Source organism: Mustelus asterias, chromosome 6 (genome assembly GCF_964213995.1).
Source record: "Mustelus asterias chromosome 6, sMusAst1.hap1.1, whole genome shotgun sequence".
Taxonomy (NCBI): domain Eukaryota; kingdom Metazoa; phylum Chordata; class Chondrichthyes; order Carcharhiniformes; family Triakidae; genus Mustelus; species Mustelus asterias.
Window position 1 is genome coordinate 18,488,389 of NC_135806.1, and position 22,321 is coordinate 18,510,709.

At 39.0% G+C, this 22,321-nt stretch overlaps 1 protein-coding gene across 1 annotated transcript in view; it reads left to right on the plus strand.

Moving 5' to 3' along the window:
* Nucleotides 1-22,321, plus strand: part of LOC144494781 (lysine-specific demethylase 4C-like) — a 386,490-nt gene that overhangs the window by 185,697 nt on the left and 178,472 nt on the right. Inside the window, exons 9-12 of the mRNA XM_078214103.1 lie at nucleotides 4,793-4,998; nucleotides 5,411-5,658; nucleotides 16,495-16,868; nucleotides 21,594-21,720. Of these exons, the coding sequence (XP_078070229.1) occupies nucleotides 4,793-4,998; nucleotides 5,411-5,658; nucleotides 16,495-16,868; nucleotides 21,594-21,720 (955 nt within the window). The remainder of the gene's footprint in view (nucleotides 1-4,792; nucleotides 4,999-5,410; nucleotides 5,659-16,494; nucleotides 16,869-21,593; nucleotides 21,721-22,321) is intronic.

The window sequence follows — 22,321 nt, forward strand, 5'->3', positions numbered from 1 at the left end:
ATACAGTTGATACTTAAGCATCTGAAAGAGAGATTAATACTTCTGATGTTGACCCTTTATTAGAATTGGCCCATCAACATCTATCAAAAGAAAAGATAGTTTAATATTTGGGTGATCTTAATAATTGATTAACGCTGACTTGTGACATCACAATGTTAGCAAATGCGTTAGATTTTAATCAAACTTAAAAGTGTGAAATTTTAGTGAAGTATTTTTAAGTGGACATCAGTGCTGCAGTTGCAGTAGAAATCAGGTTGTTAACTAAATCACTGAAACTAAATATAAGATCTCCAGGTTCTATCACATGCTGACTTGAGTACAGTGTAACTTGAGCCAAAGTAATTTCTTCATCACGTATTAGATTAGTAGAAATAAATCGGCAAAGTGAGACATTCTGTTTTTGTATGCATGATTACTAGCTTGGAGAAGTAAGCCTAAAATATCAGTATTTTGGCGAACAGATAAATTACTGTGGGATGGTGAACTCAACCTTTTGAGTTCATAGGCAGAAACTAGTTGGGTGTATTAGCAAACAATAATGTACTTTTAGTTATAAAACATATTCAGCAACTTTAAGATGAAATATTTTATACAGATATAATGGCCCAGATCTTCTGGTGTCTGGAGTTTGGACCCACAACCCAATATGCATGCCTGGACTCCACGGATGTTCTGACACATAGATGTCCATGGGAAGTGCTCAGGAAGGTTGAACTTCTGATGGGTAATTCCCCTGCTCCCCGTGACCCGCCACAGAAGTCTCCGAACCTGAGTTAGAGTTGAAGACATTGGATAGTTTGTGCTACTCACTTGGACAGTTGCACAGGAAATGCTAGACAGAAAAATACTAGTCTAACCTACTGGGTAACTACAGAACTGACCTTCTGCCCTGCATGCACACACACCTCCTCCCCTCTAGCCTCACTTAATCATAAAATGTTTTGTTTATTGTTTGTTCTCTCAAGGCAAAGTCCCTGCATTAATGTACACAAGCAGTTGTAAGGTTTATTTGTAGCTGCAATAAGCTCTTTAAAAAACTTGACATAGACTCCCTGGCATAATTCTATTCTGTGCCTTATTTCTAACAAACCCCACTTTATTCTGCAAAGAATATCTAACAAAGTTAACTGTTAGTTTGTAATAGAGTTAAATATTAAATTATTAATAACGTAATAATCTTGCGCTGTTGCTACTTCGGCCGGTATTTTACCTGCCTGTCTGCAAAGGGAATCAGAGCAGGCCAGAGGCGGAACATGGAAAGGTCTGTTGACCTTGGACGGGATTTTACGGTTCTGGGACAAGCGAGGCCACAAAATCCCGCCCATCATGTGTTCAACAGCGGGTAGTAATCTCTTTAAGCAGTTCATTAAGCAACTATTTGTTATCCTTCGGTCATGATGTGAACAAAGTTTTAAAGAATTCTTGTTTAAAAGTACAAAACAGTATAGCAAGTTCTTGTGGTGTCTGCTAATGGTGAAGATGACTTTGTTTTAGGCTAGTGTCTTAAGCATCTTTTAACTGACATAAATTGCAATAACGCAATTACTTAATGTTACTAATTCTAGATTATGAAGGTAATTTAACAGAATTAATGATAAAAATGCAAGAAAAATGTAGCAAACGTAATGTCTAAAATCAATTTAATAAAAACCTCTGATTCTTTTACATTAAGTAGCATAAAAAATGTATTATCAATTGTTTGTGGTTGCAATTCTTCTGTTAAAGTGTATTTAGCATCCTTTTGATGCCAATTATAATTAGAGTTCCTTATTTATTATCCATAAACCTTAAAGTTTTAGAATTTAGGTCTGTTCCTGTATACTTTTTCAATTGTGCTTCTCATAATTTAGGCAAGCTTAGTTATTTAACTTTCAAGAGCATGTTCCTTTACTCGTGTCGCCCACAGCTGAAGCTCAGTTGCAATTTTTCCCACAATATTTTGAGTCTTAAATCACAGAATAGTTAGAAGAGGTCATTAAAACCATTGCATCAATGTTGGCTCCCTGCAACTAGCAGAGCAACTCCGCTAATCCCACTTTCTTGCCCTTTGTCTGTAACCTTGCAACTTTTTTCTCTTTGCGTATTTAACCAATTCCACTTTGAAAACTCTCATTGAATTTGCTTCTCCCACACACTCGGGTAGTGTTTTCCAGATCCTAACCACCCACTGCGTAAAAAATGTTTTTCCTCATTTTGCTATTGGTTCTCTTGCCAATAACCTTAAATCAGTGCCCTCTGACTCTGGACCCTTCTGACAATGAGAACAGTTTCTCCTTAAAATCTCTGTCTAGAAGCCTCATAACTTTAACAACTTCAAGGAAACCTTCTCTTACCTGCCTTTTCTCTAAGGAGAACAACCCTAGCTTCTCCCAGCCATCCACATAACTGTAATCTATTATACCTAGAACCATTCTTGTAATCTTTTCTGCGCTTTCTCTAAAGTCTTCATGTCCCACCTAAAGCGAGATGTCCAGAATTAATGCAATTCAATCGAGGGTGAGGTAGAGTTTTATAAAGATACTGCACAGCTGCTTTGTTTTTGCACTCTACGCCTCTACTTGCAAAGTCCAGGATCTTCGAGTGATTTGTGCTCCGGGTCTCTCATTCCCATCACCCTTTTAGAATTATATAATTGATTTTATAATGCATCTCATTCTTTATACATAATGTATTGCTTTACATTTCCCTGCACTATATTTCATCTACCACCTGTCCACCCATTCCACCAGCCTATGTCCTCTTGAAATTTATTATTCCCCTCATAATTCACAACACTTCCAAATTTTGTGTCATCTGCAAATTTTGAAATTGTATCCCGAATACCCAAGTCCAGGCTATTAACACATATCGAGAGGGTCAAGAGCTTCAAGTTTTTAGATGTCCAGATCACCAACAACCTGTCCTGGTCCCCCCCCCCCCCTCCCATGCCGACACTAGTTAAGAAAGCCCACTAATGCCTCTGCTTTCTCAGAAGACTAAGGAAATTTGGCATGTTAGCTACGACTCTCGCCAACTTTTACAGATGCACCATAGAAAGCATCCTTTCTGGTTGTATCACAGCTTGGTATGTCTCCTGCTCTGCCCAAGACCGCAAGGAATACAAAAGGTCGTGAATGTAGCCCAATCCACCACGCAAACCAGCCTCCCATCCATTGACTCTGTCTACACTTCCCGTTGCCTCAGCAAAGCAGCCAGCATAATTAAGGACCCCATGCACCCCGGACATTCTCTCTTCCACCTTCTTTCTTCGGGAAAAAGATACAAAAGTCTGAGGTCACGTACCAACCGACTCAAGAACAGCTTCTTCCCTGCTGCCATCAGACTTTTGAATGGACCTACCTTGCATTAAGTTGATCTTTCTCTACACCCTAGTTATGACTGTAACACTACATTCTGCACTCTCTCGTTTCCTTCTCTATGAACGGTATGCTTTGTCTGTATAGCGCACAAGAAACAATACTTTTCACTGTAATACATGTGACAATAATAAATCAAATCAAGGAAAGCAAGGTCCTAGTCCCGATCCCTGGGAACTTCATTGCATATTTTCCTCCAGTCCAAGAAACGACTGTTCAGCACCACTCTCTCTTTCCTGTCACTCAGCTAACCTTGTATACTACTGTCATATTTTCTTTTTATTCCATGGGTTTCAATTTTGCTAGCGAATTTATTATGTGGGACTTCAGCAAACACTTTTTGGAAGTCCATATGCAGCATGTCAATTGTATTACCCTCATCAAACATTTCTGTTATCTCACTCAAAAAAAACTGTAACAAACCCATGCTGGCTTTCCTTAATTAATCCAAACTTGTCCAATTGACTGTTAATTTTGTGCCAGATTATCCTGTCTAAAATCTTTAACACCATGGAGGTTAAACTGATTGGTTTTAATTGCTGGGGTTATCCTTGTACCTCTTTTTGAGCAAGTGTTTAACATTTACATCTTTACAGACCTCTAGCCCCACCCCTGTATCTAAGGAGGCTTAGACGGCCAGTGCCTCTCAATTTCTACTCCAACTTTCCTCAGCATTCTCGAGATGTAGCCCATCCAGTCCTTTTGACACATCAACTTTAACGAGAGCCAGCCTTTCCAAACCGAAGAGATTTTTGTCCATTTAGCATCTTAACTATCTCGGCCTTCACTATGACTTCAGCAGCAGCCTCTTCCTTGGTAAAGGCACATGTAATGTATTTATTTATTGCCTCAACCTGGATCTCTGCCTTCATGTGCAGACCCCCTTTTTGCCTCTAATTGGCCTCCCCCCTTTCTTGCCACCATTTTTCTATTTATATGTTTATTGAAGACGTTTGGATTCTTCTTTGTTTACTTTTGGTTTCTTCTCTTACTCAGTCTTTGCCTCTCATTTCCTTTTCCACTTGCCCTCTGAACCTTCCTGTATCTAGCCTGGCTCTTTCTTGTATCAACATGATATCTGTCAATTTTTTTTTACCACCACTTGCAAGTCCCCTCCAAGCCACACACCAACCCTGACTTGGAACTATATTACCATTTCTTCACTGTCTCTGGATCAGATTCCGAGGACTCCCTTCCAGAACAGTAGGTGCATCTATACCAGATGGACCTCAGTGGTTCAAGAAGGTAGCACTTGCACCAACACTTCTCGGGCAGTTAATGATGGACAGCAAATGTTGGCTTTGTAAGAAACACACGCATTCCATGAAAGAATAAAAAGAGTAACACTCAGTATTTTTTGAATGTGAATTGCAGATGCTTTTACAAGTTTATCAATTTTTTTTGTAATTCCAGTTCTTTTCTTTTTAATTACTTAGTGTACCTGCCGAAACGACATGGTCAAGATATCCATGGATATCTTTGTGGAAAAATTTCAGCCAAGCAGGTACACACTCTGGAAACAAGGGAAAGACATTCAAACTATTGATCACACTAAACCCACTCCAGAATCGACTCCTGAGCTGGAGACTTGGCAGAAACAAAGAAAAGCAACTCCAAAGAAATCTGAAATTTCTATGAACAGGTAACATATCCAGCGCGATTAAACCTGAGATATGCAATGCCAAGTTTGTTATGGTGTTAAAATTTTTCAAAGTCAGTTAATTTGCTTGCAAAAATGGTAACTAATCTTGTTATTTCTGATATTTTCCTTGAATAAACCTTGTTTCATAGATATGTAAGTATTTTGAGTCGTGGGCCATTTTATCTGAACATTAAATATGCAATTTGAAAATATTCATTGCCTGCCATTACCGTTTAAAGCCTTGTTTAAAAATAAATGTTAGAAAATAACTGTCCTCAAAACATTTTGATATGGCGATGCCAGTAGAAATGAATAGATATAATTCAGGAGTAGCTGTTTGGACAAAAAGTTTATAAGGATGCAAATAATTTTATTCATGATAGTTTTAACCTGATTGTCATATCTTCTGCAGTCTCTATCAGTTAAGAACTCGATCTAAAAAGCTAAAAGTCCTGGAAGATGGAACCACGTTGTGCAAACCTGTGACTAAAGAAACAGCTGCAGCTAAAACATTTACAGATGCTATCAGTATCAAAGAAGAGCCCAGTGGGGGAGCACAGAAAGAACAGTCTAGCAATGCAGAAGTAATGAGTACTGGAGAAGAAAGTATTGAGGAAACCCAGTTGGATCAGAACCAATTGGATAAGACCCAGTTACCAGGTACGAAAGAAAATGTTTTGTGTGTTCACTTTTATAAACCGTTCAGAGCCAAGAATCTTGACAGTTGCGATATCAAGGTATCTATTTCATTATGCCTTTCAATGTCAGTTAATCTACAGAAATGTTCTGAATGTGACATTATTCTCACTGAGTTGGTGATTAATTGTACTGCATAGTGCAGCACTAAGTACAAGGTATTTGGTTTCATTATTGCTATGCTCCAAGTTATTCTTTCTCATTGGAGAGGAAGTTGGATTGCTACAGTTCGTTAGCTGCTTAGCCCAGTTTAAGAAAATAGGCCACATGGTTTGCCTTGGCTCCTTTCCTGTCGCCCTTCCTTAAAATGCATATTACTGGATGCTGGGTGAAGACGAGGTCAGGCTTAGGTTTGCCCAGTTGAATAGCCTTTTAACATTTAAATGAGGCATGAAATAATAACAGAAAATGCTGAAAACTCTCAGCAAGTCAAGCAGCATCTGTGGAGAGAGAAACGGAGTTAATGTTTCAACTTGACCTTTCATCAGCACAGAAAGGTGTTCAAGATGAATGCCTTTAAGTGTTGTCAGGGATGAGCTGGAGTGGGGCTGAAGGGTGTGCAGGGAGAGGTGATGATGGGGGTAGGGTGAGATAAGAAAAGTGAGACTTCTGTGATATGTTGGAGCAATGAATAGGTGACAAAATTGATGATGGTGCAAAGGAAAATCGGGTGATAAATGAGACCAGTATGGAAATAGAAAATAGGTTATGGAAGGAATTGCGGTGAAACCCAGGGGCGCAGTTCACCCCATTTTCTGTGTACTTGTAGGGGATCCCTATCACATATATCGGCCCAGACCAGCTCAGCTTCCTGCTCTAGCATAGCCATCCTTCACTACCAGCTTCTTCTGTCTAAAAGAATGTTGGAGTGGTGATTAAGATTAAAATCCTTAATCTCAATAATGTTAAGGCTGAAATACTGGAAAGTACAAGGCAAAGGAGTTGGTGGAGAAGACGCACGCACAGGAAGTTGGAGAACTGGGAATTGTGATCCTCCTGGACTCTTGAGATCTCCTTCAATTCTAATGCATGAAGAATCGAACCCTGGTTCCTTTGTTTCTCCGGTATCATTCAGCAATGGGGACCATTCTAAGATGTCAAAATGATGGCTTTGTATCAGTGCAAGCTTAATAAGATTCCTAAAGTGGGTTGGTTCAGGTTCATTTTAGACCAACAATGTCGGCTGGCATTGTATCGCATTTTTCACCTTGGAAAATCTCTCAAGTGCTTAAAAGAAGAGTAATCAGACAATATTTTACACTGAGCAAAATAAGGAGATACTAGAATGGGAGCTTAAAAAATAGTCAAAGAGCTGTTTTTAAGGAGAATTTTAAAGGATCAAGAGAGTTGGTGAATCAGAGAGGTTTATGGAGTAAATTTAAGAACTTATTGTTCATATCACAAAAGGCGGATAATTCCCCTGTAAGACAGTGATGCACAGGAGGTTAGAGTTACAAGTCCCCAAGGGAGCTAGGGTTGGAGCTGGATACAGGAATCAGGAGGGCCAAGTCCATTGTTGGATTTTCACATGAGGATGAGAATTTTATATGGGAGGTTTTGGGGGAACGGGAGTTAATATAGGCCAATAATCACAGAAGTAATGTGGTAAGTTGAGATTTGGTGTGTGCTCAGACACAAACAGCAGAGTTTTGTATGAGCTGAATTTTATGGAGAGTTGGAGGTCAGCAGGTTGAGTTTGGAGGTGACAAAAACACATTGAGGGTTTTAGCAGTACAAGGGTGAAGGTAGATATGTTACAAAGGCAGGGGTAGAAGTAGATGTTCCTTACGATGCCAAATGAAAAGCCGAAGTCACAGCTTGAACTTGAGATAGTGGCCAAGGAAAGGGATGGAATCTGATCGGATATTGACTATATGTTGAAGCCCAAAGAAGAGCCCATCTGTTTTTCCAATGTCAGCAGCAGAAATTCTTGTTTATTCATTCATGGAATATGGATGTTGCTGGGTAGACCAGTATTTAGTGTCCAGCCCTAATTGCTGTTGAGAAGGTGATGGCGAGTTGGCTTCTTGAACCGCTGCAGTCCATGTGGTGTAGGTGCACCTGTAGTGCTGTTAGGGAGGGAGTTCCAGGATTTTGACCGGAGAAATATTTCCAACTCAGGTGATGTATGACTTGATGGGAAACTTCCAGGTGGTGGTGTTCCTATGCATCTGCTGCCCTTGACCTTCTAGATGGTAATGGTCATGGGTTTGGAAGGTGCCCAACATTGGTGAGTTCCTGCAGCTCATGCTTGTGCATGGTGTCTTGCCAATGGTTGTGTATGGGGACATTATCTGTAAGGTATATTTCTGTGAGTGTAACTGTGTCGAGTTGTTGCTTGGCTATTCTGTATGTTAGCATTCCAGATTTTGGCACAGGCCTCCAGATATTAGTAAGGAGGACTTTTCAAGGTCAGCAGAGCTGAGTTTGCTCTTGTCATTTTCGGAGCCAAGGTCTGTGCCTGGTGGTCTATCCAGTTTCATTCCTTATAGACTTTCTAGTGGTTTGGCACAATTGAGTGGCTGGCTAGGCCATTTCAGAGGGCATTTAAAAGTCGACACATTGCTGTGGATCTGGAGTCACATGAAGGTCAGACCAGGTAAGGATGGTGGATTTCCTTCCCTAAACAACATTAGTGAACCAGATGGGTTTTTATGACAACCAACAATGATTGCATAGTAATCATTCGACTTTTGATTCTAAATTTTTTACTTTTCAAATTCCGCATGGAGACAATCAAACATTGTTGGATAATCGAGCAGATTGCAGAGACGTTGGAACTGGGCGTGTTCGCTGGAACCTGATACCATGTTACCAGTGGGAACAAACATTTAAAGGAGGATGAGAGAACGATTGGGGTGCCGAGGATAGATTCATGGGGATGACAGAAATGTGCGGGGTGGATTCATAATTTCCATTCATTACTAGCAAGGTCTGGATTGGAGTTATCTTCAGAAAATATGTGGGAAAAATTTTGTTTAAACTTTTTCATGTCGCTGTTAAAATATTTCACGATATGGTCCATTTCATTACTAAAATTATAATATATGCAATTTCTTTGAGTTAGCATGCTGTCTTTCAAAAGTAGGCTAAATTACTCAGTTAAGTTCAAACTTCACTTGGTCTGCTACCGTTAACAAGCCAAAAAGCTGGTGAGGTTACTTTGAGAGATTAGTCTCAAACTTTGATTAAGTGAATGAAGTTCTGCTGAAAGATTGATTGCATGAAAATGGAAAGAATGAATATATAATGGCTTGTTGAGTTTTAATTTGTGTTAAAGGAAGTCATTAATCTAAAATTGATATCTGGCCAACAGTCCATGTTATAATTCACATTCTTTATGATTTTCGTGTTGTAGATGGTAAAATAGGCTTTTCCAATTGTTGGAATGAGTACCGTACCATGTACAATGCTGAAATAGAGAACTTAAACATTGTGACAAACCTCCTACTTTTTGTTTAAAATTTCATTGTATTTAATTTATTTGCTTTGAGATTTGTAATTCATGTGTTTTTAGTTCATTTCTATTCCAATGAATTATTTGCATTATTCTTTGTCTGCTATGCATTTATTATTGCTACACATTGTTTACATGACTTTGATCGACATTGTTTTGTTATTCCTCATTGTGTGTTCTACTTCTTACACGATCTTTCCTTTTGTTAAACCTTCTCTCTCCGATCTTGTTTCCTTTTATCTTTTCTCAATTTACTGGCTCAAAGCTTTGAGTTTTAATTCACTGCCTGTCCACTGTTCCAATCTTAAAGATGCTGATTTATTAATCACACCTTGTCATAATCTCAATATTTAAACTTAATCTCAAGAAAGGAAATTCATTCAAAGGAATGAGATAGTGGTAATGTCACTGGACTAGTAATCCAGCGGCACAAGCTAATGCCCTGGGACATGGGTTCAAATCCTACCACAATAAAGTAATGGAATTTGAATTCAATTAATAAATGTAGAATATAAAGCTAGTCACAGTAATGGTTACCATGACAATGATGATTATCATGACAACGATCAATGATTGTTGTAAAAACCCAACTGGTTAAATAATGTCCTTATCTGGTTTGGCTTTCATGTGACTCCAATGTATTTGACTCTTAACTGCCCTTTGAAATTGCCTGGCAAGCCACTGAGTTCAAGGGTAATTAGAGATTGGTACCAAATGCTGGCCTTATTGGTGACCCACACATCCCATGAAAGAAGTTTAAAAAAAGAAAATATTTTCTGTAAACTTATCATTGATAATTTTGAAACACATTATAAATGTCTGCTTCAAGCAGGCTCCAAATACTAACTTGTGTATGGGCAGCAGTGTAATAGATGGTTAGGAATGCATCATAGTAATAGGCAGTCCTTTGTTGTTTGCAACATGCTTCAAAGTTGATGGGCCAAATTCTGCATTTTTTTCTATTGAATATACATCAACTTAATAAGCAGACCACCCTGCTATCCAGTTGGTGAATATATTAGTGATTCAAGAAACCTGCATGCATAATGCCTGATTATTTCTTGGTAATGTGTACGCCAAATAGAAAGTGTTCTTCACCAATCTGTATATATTTATATTGCCGCAGAAGTTGTTAAATAAATTATGTTGCTAAATGCAAATGTATATACAAATAAAGCCCAAATTCAGAATGATGAATAATGCATATTCCATTAATGACATTGGCTATTAAAATTGATAAAGTAACCAACATCAGGTAATATTTCACCTGCCGTCTAGAACAAAAGATCCCAAGGTAATATTTCAATCACTGATAACTAATCTATTACAGTTACCCAATTGGTTAATGTTTTTACAATTTATTTCCATTGGGCTATGGTATACATTGAATCATTAGATTGATCCCAGCACAGAATTTATTTTTCTTCATTTATTTATGGGATGTGGGCGCTGCTGGCCAGACCAGCTTTTATTGCCCATCCCTAGTTGCCCTTGAGAAGGTGGTGGTGAGCTGCCTTCTTGCACCGATGCAATCCCTGAGGTGTAGGGACACCCACGCTGCTGTTAGGGAGTTTCAGGATTTTGACCCAGCGACAGTGATGGAATAGCAATATATTTCCAAGTCAGGATGGTACGTGATGGTACCTGGGAACCTCCAGGTGGTGGTGTTCCCAGGTATCTGTTGTTCTTGTCCTTTGAGGTGGTAGTGGTTGTGGGTTTGGAAGGTGCTACCTAAGGAACCTTGCTGAGTTCCTGAAGTGTATCTTGCAGAATGTATACATGACTGCCACTGTTCATCGGTGGTAGACGGATTGAATTTTTGTGGAAGGGATAGCAATCAAGTTGGCTGCTTTGTCCTGGATGGTGTCAAGCTTCTTGAGTGTTGTTGGAGCTGCACTCATCTCGGCAAGTGGAGAGTATTCCATCACACTCCTGAGGGAGGCACAGTGGCATTGTGGTTAGCGCTGCTCCAGTGCCAGGGACCCGTGTTCGATTCCCGGCTTGGATCACTGTCTGTGCAGAGTCTGCACGTTCTCCCCATGTTTGCGTGGGTTTCCTCCAGGTTTCCTCCCACAGTTTGAAAGACGTGCTGGTTTGGTGCATTTGCCATGCTAAATTCTCCCTCAGTGTACCCGAACAGGCCCCGGAGTGTGGCGACTAGGGGATTTTCACAGTAACTTCATTGCAGTATTAATGTAAGCCTACTTGTGACACTAATAAATTAACTTTAACTTTAAACTTTAAAAACTTTTGTGCCTTGTGGATGGTGGACAGGCTTTGGGGTGTCAACGGGTGAGTAACTCGCCACAGGATTCCTTGCCTCTGAACTGTTTTTGTAGCCACAATATTTATCTGACTAGTCCAGTTTGATTTCTGGTCAATGGTAACCCCCAGGATGTTGATAGTGGGGAATACCGTGATGGTAATGCGATTGAATGAGAAGGGGTGAGGATTAGATTCTTCCTTGTTGGAGATTGTCATTGTTTGGCACTTGTGTGGAGTGAATGTTACTTGCCACTTGTCAGCCCAATGCTGGATATTGTCCGGGTCTTGCTGCATTTGGGCATGGACTACTCCAGCATCGTGAAGAATCATGAATGATACTGAACATTGTGCAGTCATCAGCAAACATCTCCACTTCTGAAATTCTGATGGAAGAAAGATCATTGATGAAGCAGCTGAAGATGGGCCTAGACACTGCAGTGAGGAACTCCTGCAGTGATGTCCTGGAACTGAGATGATTGAGCTCCAATCACTACAATCATCTTTCTTTGTGCCAAGTATGACTTCAATCAGTGGAGGGTTCCCCCTCCCAATTCCCATCGACTTGTTTTGCTAGAGCTTCTTGATGCCATACTCAGTCAAATACAGCCTCTGTGTGAAGGGCAGTCATTCTCACCTCAAGTTCAGCTTGTGTTTTTATGTTTGAACCAAGGCTGTAATGAGGTCATGAGCTCAGTGACCCTGGCACAACCCAAACTCAGCGTCAGTGAGCATGCTATTGCCAAGTAAGTGCCATTTGATAGCGCTGTTGATGACTTCTTCCAACACTTTACTGATGATCGAGAGTAAACTGATGGGGCAGTACTTAGTCGGGTTGCATTTGTCCTGTCTGTTGTGTGCAGGACATACCTGGACAATTTTCCACATTGCCGGGTAGATGTCAGTGTTGGAACACTATACTGGAACAGGTTGGCTAGTGAGGCAACAAGTTCTGCTGTACAAGTCTTCAGTGTTATTGCAAGAATATTGTCAGAGTCCACGCTTTTGCAGTATCCATCCAGTGCCTTCAGCCGTTTCTTGATATCACGCAGAGTGAATAGAATTGGCTGAAGACTGACATCTGTGATGCTGAGGACCTCTAGAGGAGGCCGAAATGGATCATCCATTCAGCACTTCTGGCTGAAGATTGTTGTGAATACTTCAACCTTATCTTGTGCACCAATGTGCTGGGCTCCTCCATCATTGAGGATAAGGATATATGTGGAGCCTCGTCTTCCAGTGAGTTTAATTGTCCACCACTATGCACGGCTTGATGTGGAAAGACTGCAGAGCTTAGATCTGAGCCATTGTGGGATTGCTTAGCTCTATGACTTGCTGCTTATGCTGCTTGGCACATAAGTCATCCTGTTTTGTAGCCTCACTGGGTTGACACCTCATTTTAAGTTTTTAAAGTTTTTTAAACAAAAAAATATTTTTTTCTGGATTATTACTTAAATCATGCACACATTGGCATAAGAAAAAACAGATTAGAGATTTAAATGTGTGGTTGAAATAGTGCAGTGGGATGTGGGGATTTCATTTCATGGAGTATCTGCACCAGCCCTGGGGACAGAGAGTATGTTCTGTTGTGATGCACTGCACTGGACTTGCCCTGGTAAATCAAATAACTAGGGTGATCCATAGGGCTTTATACTAGTAATTGAAGAATTCAGATAAGGGTTAATTTGTAAAGCTCAAGGGAAAAGTGAAGTTTGTGGAGCAGAGGAGTGATTTGGGTAAAATCAAGCAGTTTGTCAGGAGTTTTTCAATGGTAATGGGGCAACAGTGTCCAAGGCTACACCAGGCCAAAATAACAAGAAGTTAAAATTGAAGGTACTATATCTGAATGCATAAAGCATTTTTAACATGATAGATGAATTGGTGGCACGCCTAGAGACACATGGGTTTTGATTCAGTCGACATCACTCAGGCAAGGTTGTAGGTTGATCAAGGTATTGACTTAATTATTGATCAAGAATTATTTCAAGGTTTGTGACTTTTTGAAAAAATAGACAAAATGGTAAAGGAGGTGCATGGCTAAGCTCTGATAAAGGGTGAGATAAGGCAGTATTAAGAAAGGGGAGTTTGGTCTTGGAAATCAGCAAAACTGGAAGTGATCTGGCTGAAGCCAGATTTGCGAAATTGGATCAAAAGCTATATTGGTCAATAAGCAATGACAAAGATTTAAGGAAATAATTGGAACTCTTTGCTTCAAGGAAATGTCTAATCATTTAAAAATTCCAATGGAAAAGTTATACCACGGTGGTTAACGAGAGAAGTTTAGATTTAAATCTAGCTTTACAATATGCTGAAAAGAATAGTCAGTTTGAGGATTGGAAGGGATTCCCCAAAGGATGACTAAGAAATTGGTAGAGAGGGGCAAAAGAAATATATAAAAAGAATTGTCAATCTTTTTTTAACATAAAATAGAAGAAATTAAATGTGGGTTTCTTAGAGGCAGGAGAAATTGTAATGGACAATAAAAAATGGCAGAGATACTAAAAAAATGCTTTCCATCTGTCGTGGAAGTTACTAAGAAACTGTAAAAATCCGGGGAAGGACAGGTCTTGTGACTGTGAGGTACTGAAAAGAAAAATATCGGTAAAGAAAAAGCACTGGAGAAATAAATTGGAACAAAATCTAGCAAATTCTCTAGACATGGTGGTATATTCTTGGGGCTTTAAAAGAAGTCCTAATTTCCAATCCCCAGGGACCATTCTAGAATCTCAAATTCTGGAAGGGAGCAAATGAAGCCCTTCTGCTCAAGAAAGGAGGGACAGCGAAAACAGGAAACTAAAACCCAGGTAGCTGACATCAATAATAGCAGGAAAAATGCTAGAATCTGTTACTCAGGCCATGATAACAGGGCAGTTTGGCAGAGTCAGCACCTTTTTATGAAAAGGAAATTGTGTTTGACAAATCAAATAGCATTTTTGAGGATTTAACCATCAGGAGAGATGTACCAGAATAAGTGGTTGTGATATATTCAGATTTTCTGAAGGCGTTAGATAAAGTGCCAAGAAGGGCTCAGGGAAAGAGGATTGGTTAATGGACAGAGAGTAGGAATAAATGATAATTTCCAGGATGGCAGGGTATAAATAGTGAAATTCCGCAAGAATTGACGCTTGAGCATTGGATACTTACAACCTACACCAATGGCTTAGATGAGGGCAGAGACTTAGTTTGTTGGTGATACAGTAGTAGCTGGGAAAGTAAGCTCTACGGACAGCGGAGGGAGGTTGCAAAAGGATATGAACCTGCTAAGTGATTGGGCAAGAAGGTGGAATATAATGATGGGGGTGGAAGTGTGAAATTATCCACTTCACAATGAAGGATGGAAAAGCAGAATTTATTTTCAAAATGTGATATTGAGAGGAATTTTAGCATCCTTGTTCACAAAAGACAGTAGGTTAACATACAGTTCAATGAGCAATTACGGAAGCAAATATTTCATTTGCTTTTACTGTATTTCAAAGGGGTTGATGTTGAAGAGCAAGGAAGACTTGCGGGATTTATATCAGGCTTTGGTGTCGAGTAGTGACGGTAGCGCGATGTGTAGTTTTGATCTCCTAACCTAAGGAAGGATATGCTTACATTCGAGACATGCAATGAAGGTTCACTAAATTGGTTTGTGGGATAAGAGGTCTGTCCTTTGAGCAGTATGGAGTACAATGGGCCTATATTATTTTATGATTTTGAAGATTGCGATTTCATTGAGGAGCAAAAAAGCTTTACAGAATAAGTGCTGAGAGGTATTTTCCGCCTGGCTGCAGAATAGGAATCATGGTGTCAGGATAAGGGTGCAGCCATTTAGGACTGAAATTAGAAATTTCTTGAATCTTTGGAATTCTCTACAACAGAGAGCTGTTGTTGATGCCCACTTGATGCATAGATTTAAGACGAGGGTTGATAGATTTTTAGATACTAAGGAAGTCAAGGGATAGAGCAAGAAAGTAAAGTTAATATAGAAGGTCAACCCTGACCTTACTGAAGAACTGAGTGGGCTCAAAGAGCTGGTCTGCCCCTCTCCTGTTTCTTATGTTTTTTTCATCATCCAATAAACTGTGTTGTTCTAATGAAAATTGTCATGTTTCGTGTTTGCATTTCCTCATCAAGCTACTTTAATTTTGGAAACCAAGAAGAATTACCTCAAACTGACCTGAGATTGAATTCCACCTGCCACATTTTAGCCCTTCTTCCATCGTGTCAATTTTTAAAAAAATCTTCCTTTTAATCATTCGTGGGACATGGGTGTCATTGGTTGTCCAGCAATTATTGCCAATCCCTAGTTGCCCTTGATCTGAGTGGCTTGCTAGGCCATTTCAGAGGACAGTTGAGAGTCAGCCACATTGCTGTGGGGTTCTGGAGTCATATGTAGACCAGATTAGGTAAGGACGGCAGATTTTCTTCCTTGAAGTACATTGGTGAACCAGATGGGTTTTTCTGACAATTAACAATGGTTTCATGGTCACCAGTAGATTCTTAATTCCAGATATTTTTTATTGAATTAAAATTCCACCATCTGCCGTGGCAGGATTCGAACCCAGGTCCCCAGAACATTAGTTGAGTTTTTGGATTAATAGTTTAGCGATAATACCACTAGGCCATCACCTTCCCTCCATATTCCTTTCTCTGTCGATAAACCTTTGCTTTTATAAGGAATTAACAATGCTCCCATTTTGATATCATTCGTAAATTCAGCTCTGTAGGTCTGTGTTTCCCCTGTGGAACTGCGACACCTGAAGGTGCTTTTATTTTAAATCTGTTGGCTGAGTGCTCTGTAAATACCATGTAATACTATCCCATATTGCAGTTAATGTTTGAGCATTATTGCTAAATAATATGATTAGGGATCCCTCTGTGTTCTTTTTTCAACGTTGTATTGACTTCAGTTACTTTACTGACATTTTGCCAATGGACCTGCTTCAATACTGATTTACAGTAATAGTTATTTGAAATAACACAAATAACATATCCCTTTATAATAACTACACAGCATGTGTGGTGTTTATCCTTACAGTTAACATCTGACTTTACTTCGTGTAGCAACTGAAGTCAAAGTATTCATTTTTGTCCTGCAGATTCTGGTTCTAATCTTACCAGCAACAAGTGCAAAAATAAAGCTAATGGAAAGAGAAAACTGGATAATTGCTTATCAGTAACATCGATGGACAAACTTGATGCAGTCGACAGCTCTTCAGAACACTCAGAAGATACCAATGTTGACCTTAAAATCAAGGTGGAGAGCAACACGGCCAAGGGTCTGCAGACGTGCAAAGAGGAGGATGTGCTCCACAAGAAAGTCAAATTGTGTCAGAAATCATTTGAAGATATTGACACAGAAACTGAACAGAGCTGCTGGAAACGACACGAAACCAGCAGTGTCTCCACGGAGGAGGAAACCAGCGAAGCTGAGAGTGGAGAAAATGGCTTAGAGCCTGGAGAAATACCAAGTGTAATAATACTTTTAAAAATATGTCCAAGAAATGCCTGCAGTAAATTAATGTGTAACACTTTCTTTCCCCCAGTGTACATAAACATTGCTTCATTTAACCAGGTGCGGCTCAAATTTAGCAGTACGATGTGGATAAGAGTTGTTCAGCATAATTGGAAAAAAAACTGAACTGCCAAACCATTGAAATTTCAGGTGCCAGTTTTCCCAGAAAACCTACATAATTGTTGCAGTGAAGACCTTAACTTCACTCGCAGATGAATGAGTGTGGATCCTGGATCCTGCGTAAAACTGGCAAGAACACTGGGGTGGAGTGCACTATTTGCCTTTCTTTTGTTACCTGAATTAACTGAATTGCAACCTGTGGATCTCAGTGCTGCAATTGGCATTGTTAATCTGGGGGCCTGTGTTGTGCAGCGCTGCTGCTAATCTTTGAAATGTGTAATAAAAGAAAAATGCAGGAAACCAGCAGTTTATAAATTTAGCAGGCCCAGGGCCAACATCTGAAAACATTTTTTTTTATTACTGCTGAATCCTTTAAACATTTACAATTAGAAGTGCATTGGGGAGAATTATTGCTCAGTGAAGCTGCTCTGTGTCCCACAGAATTTATACTTCAGTATTTTATTGGCACTGAAAAATAACAGTCGGACCATTTGAAACATTGCTTTTAAGTGCGAGAAGGAAAAATGGGCAGAGCCTCTTATTTCTGTAAACAAGCTGTTTCTGTAGCACCAAATAGCTGCTTTAGGATTTTATCCATGAGGATCCTCTTCACAACTGAATACTGAGCTTACCTACCCAGTGTTTAGCCCACTTTCCTACATGGAAGCGCCCTATGGTGCTTGTTATTGAAAAACAGGAGTGTGCGTATTTTTTTAAAAGTATTACATCCTTTCATGCACTGGCTGATATATTTTCCCTGTTTTGCTTCCTTGGCTTTTTTAATAGAGGTATAGAACACAAAAGCAAGGAGGTTATGCAAAATCTTCCTAAAATACTTGTAAGGTGTGTTCAATTCTGAGGGGGGTCAATGTTTTAGGAAGGCTGCCGAGGTCTTGGAAAGGGTGCAGAAAAATATTTCAAGAATAGTAGCAGGGATGAGAGACTTCAGTCGTGAAGACATGAGAAATTGGGAATATTGTCCTTAGAGCAGAGAGGGTTAAGAGATGATTTGATAGTGGTGTTCAAAACTGTGAATGCGTTTAAAAAAGTAAATGAGGAGAAACGTTCCAGTGGCGGAAGGGTCAGCAAACATAAGGCACAGATTTCAGGCGATTGGGAAAAGAACTAGAGGCAACATGAGGAAATGTTTCTTCATCGGAGAGTTGTTGTGTTTGGGGATACACTGCCTGAAAGGGTGGTGGAATCAGATTGAATAATAACATTCAAAAGGGAATTGAATGAATACTTGAAGAGAAATGTTTTTTATGGGGCTATGGGGAAAGAGCAGGGAAGTGTGATATATTTGATAGCTCTCACAGAGGCATAATGGGCAGCAATGTCTCCTGTGCTGTATAATTTTATGATTTTGATGCTGCTTTTATGGAGCAGTCTGACGCCTGACATGGCTCAGTGACGCTCTCTATATTCTATCACAATGTATTTCAGTCCCAACTGATGAAAACCTTTACTTCCGAAGAGGGCAATTATGCATATATTCCAAAATAAGACAATGGAGATATGATGAGTATTCTTAAAATTGAGTTGTCTGCTTTTCTCTTCTGAAGAGACCTGTTGAAATTGTTATTTTCTGACAAGCTTTCTGTAATCAACTTGGTTGAAGTTGTTCATAATCATTTGGTGCAAGATCCTTACAGTTAGCTGATAAAACTTGAGGGAGAAAGGAGATGTGTTAACCCATCTCTTTCAATTTTTCTTATAACATAAAATAATATTCAAACTGGCTAACTTACTGTTTAAGCCGCATTTAACATGATGTTTCCAATTTTAAGCAATCTATTTTGAAAAGAACAATATGGATTGGAAAAGGTACAGATAGGGGTGACTTCTGGGACTTAATGTCCTATTTTGAAAACAGACTCATAACATTGAACTTATTTTCACTGAGGAAAAAAATGGTGAAGTTGTGAGGAGGTGGAGCTGGTTTATACCCCAGATATTTAGAATACAGGTATTGGAGATGTCGTAGAATATTTAAATTGGATGTGATTGCAGTGCTGGAAAATGTGAGTATAGTACATTAATGTAATCATAGATCAGAAGAATTCATAGATACTTGATGTGTGGAATAGATGTGTGGCCTTTATGGACCAATAGATTCAATTCTGATTTATTAGATATTTGCTATAACTGAAGACAAGTGTAATCTCTTATTAGTTTTGTGTTTTAATTGTGAGATAATGACAAGGAACCTAGGAACAGTTGCTCCCATTTTGGCCAGAGAAAGCCCCTCCAGGAATTGGTACTTAATGATGTAAATATACTGCACTGTTTTGAATCGAAAAATAACTACTTTAGTGTGGAACAAGCACAGTAACTGCTAGAAACATTCAGCATGTCAACCAGCATTTACAGAGAGTGGACAAATTGAATATTCAGGCGAGGGGCCCTTCATCATAATTTGAATTTACTATAAATGGACAACATTTAAAAAGGCACAGAACAAGGAGAAGAACAAAGGCACACAGACTCTCTGACCCACAATCATCCTCTCTGGCATTTATATAGCGCCAATCACACCCTAAGGACAACCCTAAATGTTTTATCGTGAATTAATAATTTTTAGAAATGTGTCACTTCATGTCATGTAGTAATGTGGAAGAAGAAAAAAGGTCAATACTAAAGGTTTGGATCAACATGTCATTCAGGCAGCTATCTATTACCAATATTATAGTTGATTTTTGCTGTTTGAAGAGATGTTACAAAATTGCATCATTCTTCCAGTCTGAGGTTCTACATGTTCATGTGTTCAAATAATGATTTTTTATTTAAAATTCTAAATTCAAGCGCCACATTTCACTGATCTCTAGAAACAAGAGGTATTGGCTTCCCAATGTTATGCATTATTCACTTTTTTCCACAAAAATATACTTTATTCATAAAATTTATAAAGGTATATTATATAACCGTTCAAATTTAACATGACATAAAATGCAAAACAAATCAGTTTCTTTCAATACAGTTTGTGGCATCTGAAGTGCCTCACTATACTTACAATTGCAGATTATATTTACAACGTTAATTTCATGTCAAACATACAGCACAATGTGGTTTGCAACCCCTTGATATTTTATAGCAGGAAGGCCTGAGACAGTGGCATTTTCCCTTTGAATCTTGAATCATCACACACTAATTCATTAATAGAACTAAAGGTCACTGTTACAATTTTATTTGCTAAGAGAATTAGAATCTTTGCCAGAGTTATTAATATTCACGGTAATGAGAGTTTGTGTGTTGCAAAACTGTTTATCTTCAGTATGCCTATTAAACTGTGGTAATTTCCAAGGTCACTCACTATTGCTATTTTCCAAGACAGAAGACATGTCTTCCATTGCAGTAACATTGTTTTATCAGAAACTTCAAAATCATTAATTTTCATTGTGATCAATCCCAGTGTAAAATATAAGACACTTCATGAAGTGAAAAATTAGAGTTCATTTTTCCTGTAAAGTCTCTTTTTGAGTTCTCATTTAGGTTCAAGTGGCATGATTTCACACCCGCCACTCCTCAATTATGCAGAAACAAATGGAGGCTTAAATATGAGCTGAAGTAGTGACACTGTCAGGTCCTTTTTAAAATTCTGGGACAATATAGCCAAGATTTGGAGTGCAGAATATTTTTAATGCATCAGCTATATACAAAGTCAGAATTTTCTTCCTCCAATCATTGGCAGCTTAGGCTAACATTCCTTTACTGTCAGTCGGTCTGATAAATCTATGAAGAAAGAAACTGCATCTGGTCGATGACCCTTTGTCAGAGCATTAGAATGCTCACTGACCTGAAACGTTAACAGTTTCTCTCTCCACAGATGCTGGTAGACCTACAAAGTATTTTCAGCATTTTTATTTCAGATTTCCAGCATCCATGGCACTTGGCTCTTGTATTGCTTTGTATCCCGTTGGCTATTTTTATTATTTTCTCAAAATCTCTCCTGTCCTCTTGTGAAGGCATAGATTTACTTTAGGCTATTGGCCTGCACTCTGCTATCCCATCAAATGGTGGTTACTTGTATGTAAGCCTCGACTACCTCAGCCTGCAGGAATGGAAGAGGGGAGCCACTAGAGTGGAGCCTAATTCACTTTCCACTGACATTCATATACTTGGAGTTGCTGGAGACATGGGAACATTGCCTGAGTTTTTTTCTCCCTCTCTTTTACCTTTGCTGCTTCCTATACATCCCCAATGCCCACCCCGCCCCCAAACGCTTACTGAGATTTGGTGCTCAACCACTCACAGGATAAATATCAAGAGTCTTCTGAGAAGCATTTTAGCTTTTCAAATGTCTATCTTGTGGAAGCAATTGAAAGTGCAGCTGTCTTATTGAGTTTAGACTAGTTGTAACTCGGCCAGCGTTTACTGTGCCCTTAAAGTTTATAAGTTTGACAGTGAGTCGCATAGTGCTCCACTAATATATCCTAGAATAAATAATGCACGAGTTTGATTCTGACAAGGTATATTTTAGCAAGTGTTTAATGCACAATTTTATTTCATGGGAAGCTAGCTTTGTTTTATTGAATAGGTGAAAGAATTTTCTTCTGTTTTCAGTTTCCAGAACAGTTCATCAGAAATGTGGGGAAGAAGAAATCAGCCAAGAGTCGACGCCATCCGTTGTGCAAACCACCTGCTAGATCGCCATCAACTCTGGTCAAACAGGAATTGGTTAGCGATGAAGGTTAGTATTTGGGACATCACACTTGCATTTTTGAACTATGAAATAATAATTATTTTTCTCCACATTGTAGTATATATTCAGAATGTTCCCAGAATATATTTTTGTCTATGAAAATTTTTTAATCCTGCATGCAGTTTAAAGCATTCATAAGCAAATACTGCAGTGTTCTCGTTTATTACTGTGATGTATGTCAGTGAAAGGATTTAAGATACTTCTAATGAGTCACGCTTCAAGCAATTTCCTTGCTCTCAAGTAAATTAGAAGTTGCAACATTTTTAATTTCATAGATCTCTGAGATTCTAGTTCTAACTTAATGGACATTCTTTACTCTTTGAGTTGACTGTAGGCTGCACATTGAAATAGCGAACTTACTCAAATCATGTAAACAAATAAAGGTTCATTTGAAACAGGACAATTCTGTACAGTAATAGGAATAATTTCTTTGACTTTCGACCTTTAACTCTGCTAAATAGTGAATGACATATCAGTCTGGGTTTTGCTGTCAGTCGCGAAGAAATGGTGCTCAATGTGCACCTTATTCATGGTTACCCACAAAGCCCTGATTGGCTTTAGAACAAAGACTTCCTGTCATTTGGTGTGT